Raw genomic sequence first — 6000 nt, forward strand, 5'->3', positions numbered from 1 at the left:
AACATACACAAACACACACCGATTAGAAATCTGATGTGTTCACACAGACTCTTTGTTTGACTCTGCAGGTTGTTCTTCAGGAGACACTACGCTGTCAATACTGTCATATTCTGTTCTCTGGACCCGCAGGGCAGGAAGTGAGTACTGGACATGGATAACAAAAATGCAGCTTTGCACACACTTCAAAGCATCTGTGTAACAAAACAAAGAGAGGTTTCTCCAGGTTCAGTCTGTACTCATGAAGTAGGCGTCTGATACTTACAGGTCTATGGCTGAAACATGGCTTTCAAACTGTGAAACAAAAGCTTCTTGGGTCACTGTTAACATCCCTTCATGACCCACTTTAAAGTCATTGTGTGAGAAACATAGGATGCTAACTGCTACTAAAGACAACATGAACAGAAAGTGTGCTTTGGAATAACACAACTAGTATAATTCAGCCATGGTAGCAGCATGCATATCAGTGCATATCCACATATGCATTTCCATAAACTGCATATATAAGATGGATATAACTTCCAAGTCTAAAACGTCTCTCAAAATGATTGAAGAAAAATATGATTTGTTATTTAATTCAGTATTTTTCTCATGTAAAGGGATAATTAAGCCATGCTGTGTCCAACACTAATTCTAAAAAGAGAAGAGAAGAACCATATGTCACTTCTTGCAAAGAAAACTAAAAAAATAAATAAAACAAGTAAAGCAACTGAAGTTATAAGAGCCTAATAGTCCAACATTACTGCCAGGGTAAGATGGGTGCGGATGGATGCATGGGAAGAATGTGTATTTTCCAAAACAGGAAACAAATTTTTAAGAATTCACAGAGTTTAAAGAATCGAAACAGACTCTGGCCAATGTTTACAGGAAAATGAGTACAAAAAAGTGAACAGGTTATATTACTGAAGAATGGGAGACGTTTCATGGAAAAGTGGTGAAAAACACATCCTCAGTTTGTACCTGAAATGTCCTTTTTCGTATCAACGAGACTTTCATTTCATTCATCAGGGTTACCTTATCTAAACTCAACTCACTCACTGAACATATTGTGTCGAAAGCTGACACAAGTGTCATGATTTTAATTTCTTTTGTCCCAAACAGGTGGACACGAGACAGCGGCTCCACTGCAAAGTAAGTCAGCTTTAGAAAGGGTCTTCTCGTGCATGTTGTCAGTTAATCAGAGTGTGCATCATGGTTAGAAAAATCATATGAATTTCTTTTGTAAATGTACTAAAGCTGATTAAACTGTAGAGCTGGTTCAATATCAATATCAATATCAATGGTACTCATTTTGAAAATCCAGTTGTTTTGTTTAATCTTTGAACTATGGCAAAAAATGTCAAACAAATGGAGTCTTACTCTACTTTGGTGAGGACCACAGCTCGTTTCCATCTAATCCATGTTTGGCGTTAAGTCTCTGTTCTGAGAGGTGAAAAGTTTCCCTGCTGTTCTGTAAATTTCTCTTGTGTGTCTCTCTCGTTTTCTTCCAGGATCTTTGGATTTGTTGCCAGAAAATCTCAGAGTGAGACTGAAAACGTGTGCCATCTGTTTGCTGAGCACGACCCTGAGCAGCCGGCGAGCGCCATTGTCAACTTTGTCTCGAAGGTCATGATCGGGTCGCACAAGAAGTAGCGAGAAAGAGACTTGAGCAGTGGAGTAAAGAACTTGGACTTATAGGAATCCTGCCCAAAAGTCATATAAATATGAAAAACTTTGAACCCTTACACTCCAGCGCTTTCAGCTCCTATTCCTACCTGCGGAGTACATTTGTCTTTTGCACTGCAGGATGCTAGCACCAGAGGGAGCCAAAAGTATGAAAGTCAGTTCACATTTTGGCTATTTTCTTGAACTTTTATTTTGAAACTTATTCTAAACGCACTTATGACATTGATCTTGCTTGTGGCAGACAGTGAAAACTGCCCATTGTAGCACACTTATTTCAAATCAAGAAATATTAGATAGTCCGCACACAAACACAATTCCAATTCTGATTTTTCTGTGTTTTACTTGTAAAAAGAGTCAAAACAGGTTTCATCATCAGCTTTGTGTAAACTAACTGTTATGTTCAGTGAAACCAACAATATTTTAGCATGACAGGCAATATTTTGGTTTCCCTGTACTTAAGATGAATCATTTATGTCATGTTTATGTACTGGTTGAGATATTTATCCATTTTAAAGATGTGTCACTGTCTTTATTTCCCCAAAATATATTTGTCATATATTTTTTGTATATTAACACATATTGTACATTAGCATTAAAGGAAGTGTACTTAAGAATTTATGGAGTTTTCTTACAAATTGTGGAAAAATACTTTGTAATGTTTTACACAGTGAGCTATTACATATACAGTTGTTCATGTGTCTTTTATTGATCCGGTTTGTGTACAGTTATTATGCTCTAAATTTTCTCTTTAGATCTTTTGATGAATGTCGATGAATCTCTGATGTATTGTTACTGTTTCCATGTTACAAAATGTTTTTTTCCATTCAATTACTGGAGCATGTCAAAGATGAACTTTTGTTTGTTTCTGTCGCTCTGATGTAAAGCCAAAAATCGAGTGTACTGTTTCAGTCCACCGCAGCTTTACAGTTTGATCCTGAGAGCAGACACGTGTCCCTTGACAGTTTTATCTGCCCATTCAAACTCTGCCCAATCAGACATGCAGAGCTACCCGGTGTAGTGACCCCTTATGATTAAGCAAGCTGAAAGTAACTTCAGATCAACTGATCTCAATGTCATCACATTGGCTCACTCATTTAGGTCACAGTATTTAAGCTCCTGTAACCTGTCTACAGTTATGTATCTGCAAGCCATTTTGCAACCCAACTTCCCCTCAGATTCTTCTTTCTAGCTCCATCTGAGTTAATCACTGTCATCCCTGTGCTGGTTTCCTCATGTGAGAAGTCTTAGATCAGAGCCATACTGCAAAATTATAATCACTGCAGGTGGAAGTGATTTAAATGGGGACTGGAAACTGGAGAAGGTGGAGTGGTAAATTGACTGATTCTTACACACTGCTTTTGTACTCCTGAGCACTCAAAGCGCTTTATAGAACTTGCCTCATTCACGCCAGCACTTGGTTCTGTGCTTTTTCTATCTAACATTCACACTGTGATGGATGCATCAGGGAGCAGCTTGGGGTTAGTATCGTGCCCAAGGATATTTGGCATGCAGACCGGAGCAGGAAGGATTTGAACCTTCTGAACTTTCAAATTAGCAGATGACCTTCTCTACCTTCTAAGCTACAGCTGCCCGAGTCTGGATGAGTGTCAGAAATGTATAAAAGAATGGATATGCCATTCTTCTTTAACTATATTGTTATTGACTCATTTTTTTAATTTTTTTTTTAGCAAAAACTAGTTAACTGCGATGATTATTTTGAAGTTCCTTTCAAAATTAATTTCATGTCATTCCTTTTCTGAATTTTACAATATGATAAAATCCCACAAGAGCTTCCTCTTCCTCTCATTCTTAGGAGCAATAATAATGTTCCCTCTGCTTGGTTTAATCAAGGTTTAATTTGGTTTTTAACACTTTGAGAATGATTGAGTGACTGATCAGAAACAGTTGAGCAGTAAAAAACTATTAAATAAAGATGATTTAAATGCCATTCACTATTTATTAATATTTCTACCAAGCCTCCTTATGGATGAGTTGAGCGCATAGATGAATACATTTGACCGTTGTTATAAAAAAAGGAAGAGCAATTTTTCATTGATGTATGTAACCCAAATTAGTTTATTTTACTTATTTAACTAGAAAGAGTGTGTTTGGTGTATATAATGTGAAAAACGATGTTCAGTAATTTTGGGTAAAGATTTTAAAAACCATTGTGTAGTTTGCAGCATTGTCAACAGATGGTAGCAGTCAGTCGCCATATCTTATACTGAATCCAGTATTAAGTATTGCTTAATTTTCTGATGTTTCTTGGTTTCGTTTTCCTGACTGCACTCGTTTTCATATTAGAATACTACAGACCCAACTGAGCAGGTCCGCAAATGCGCGAGGAACCACCCTCTTGAAAACCAGCCGATGCCAGTGTGTGTCCAAGCTTGCGTCTCAAGAGGATGAGGAGTATCTTTGGGACACTTGTCATAAAAGGGTGCTTTACATGCCTGTTAGGTCTCAGGGGGCCTCACAGATTGACTGATGTCTGCCTGTGTCTGTGTGTCGCGCCTTGCTTTAGGAGGCCAGATCATCAGATACCAGCTCTGAATCGGGCTCTATTCAAGTTCTTGCTTAGTGGGGAGTGCTGAGGAACTGGAAGTGGGACACGCTGCCGTCCTGCAGTCCTGCCTGGCTTGGAGGGACAGCATGGAGGGTGGGGGTGGGGGGGGTTGGGGTAGTTATGGTGTGTGTGTGTGTTGGGGTGGGGGTAGTTACTGGTGGTGGATGACCTCACCATTACGGGAAACTTTCCCACAGCCTGAACACAAAGAAGGCCGTCAAAAGGTAAAAAGGATGAGAAAGAATAGAAATTTAACACAGTGTGTAAAAAAGGAGGCAAAGTGCGGAAGAACAGTTAGTGGATGAGAAAGAGGCTGTGTCAAAGGGGGACTCGTGTTCCCTTTTCAGCAATTCAGAGATTTGGAGGCTTGATAGAGGCTCTGCTTTCACTCTGACAGGCCTGACATAGACTCCGCTCACAGCAGCGACCCTCAAACCGGCTCTCATTCCCTCTTTGCTGAGTCACCTGCCGCCATTTTGTTTCCCAGCTGGACATCTGCTTGCACTTCCTGTTGCACTTCCTGTCAGACAGCCCGCCGGCACCTGGTCGCACGGTGGTTTTCACAGTAGCCACCACCGCCGCCGCCGCCGCTACTGGACGACACCACATTCCTGGCATTGCTCGCCCCGAATGGTGTTTGGAAATCCAAAGACCAGCTTCCGTTGGGGAATGCCACCCTCACAGAGTCCCTCTCAGCCTCTGATCCCCAGCCTCGTCTCACTTTATTTGAGTTAGCTATTTAAAGCCCATGCTAAGTGTGCTGCTGGCTGCACAGGGAAGCAAACACACACTCCATCTTGCACGGTAAAACCACACCACAAATAATCCCTCTCCTATTTTTATTTTGAGCAGGGCTGAAGGGATATAGCCTGCAGGGATGACTGGAAAGATGGGCTGATTTTGTTTATGTGTCATTTCATGATCATCCCTGGCTGATTAGACGGTATATAATAACTAAGCAGCTAATTACAGGGGAAAAAAGTCAAGTAACCAACATGACTAAATATTTAAACATTGACTTTTTTATTTTTGTTTTTTATCTGACAGCTGTGGTAACATGTTGAATAGAGATATTGTATAAGGAACACATTCAACTTAGAAATGTACAACATTGGCTTACTAAATTTTCTGATCATTCAAATGTAGAATTATATTTAGAAACTTGTCTTTAATCAGCTTGGGGAATCAGTCATTAGGCATTTTTAGAGTGTCCAGGTTTTACTAACAGTTCCTGCAACTGAGGACAAACAACTGTCTGGGGCATCCCCACACTGTGTAGATGTAGAGAGTAAATGATGAAGCAGAAATTAAAGCTAGTATCTTTTATAGGATGTTAGGATCCTTATACTGGTAACACGAGCACAAAGCATTCCTTAGTCAGGTTTTTGGCAGCGTAAGTGGTACAGCGAGCTGAAGACCACCAGAAGAAGCTTGCTGTAAGGTTACTGGCATCTTGCATGCATATAAAGACGACAGTCTTGTTGTAATGTTTTAGTGTGTATCTTAAAACAATATCCACAGTCAGCGTGAAACCCAGTAACCTTGACCTATGATTTGCCACTTAACCAATTTTTAAACATGAACTTCAGTATTTCACTATTTTTTTTGCAGTATTTTCCACTGTTGTCTTTTCTCACTCCAAAATACTCCATAAAGATTCAACAGTTCAGCTGCCTGGAGCTGCATGAGGCTATAAGCTGTGCAACCTGGCATCGCTCTGACTTTTTACATGTAAGTTAGCAGGTTAAAGGAAGGCTGAAACAATTGTGTCT

At 39.9% G+C, this 6000-nt stretch overlaps 1 protein-coding gene across 4 annotated transcripts in view; it reads left to right on the plus strand.

Annotated features, from left to right (window-relative positions):
- The window catches only part of tns3.2 (tensin 3, tandem duplicate 2), a 53844-nt gene extending 50239 nt beyond the window's left edge, over window positions 1–3605 (plus strand). For all 4 annotated transcript variants that reach the window (XM_035910770.2, XM_006797855.3, XM_035910769.2 and 1 more), the window contains 3 exons: window positions 69–137; window positions 1099–1128; window positions 1488–3605. In XM_035910770.2, the coding sequence (XP_035766663.2) occupies window positions 69–137; window positions 1099–1128; window positions 1488–1629 (241 nt within the window). In that variant the 3' untranslated portion in view covers window positions 1630–3605. The remainder of the gene's footprint in view (window positions 1–68; window positions 138–1098; window positions 1129–1487) is intronic.
- The last annotated feature ends 2395 nt before the right edge of the window (window positions 3606–6000 follow it).

The sequence above is a fragment of the Neolamprologus brichardi genome, chromosome 17, assembly GCF_056152115.1.
Source record: "Neolamprologus brichardi isolate AB-2024 chromosome 17, ASM5615211v1, whole genome shotgun sequence".
In the NCBI taxonomy this organism is placed as follows: domain Eukaryota; kingdom Metazoa; phylum Chordata; class Actinopteri; order Cichliformes; family Cichlidae; genus Neolamprologus; species Neolamprologus brichardi.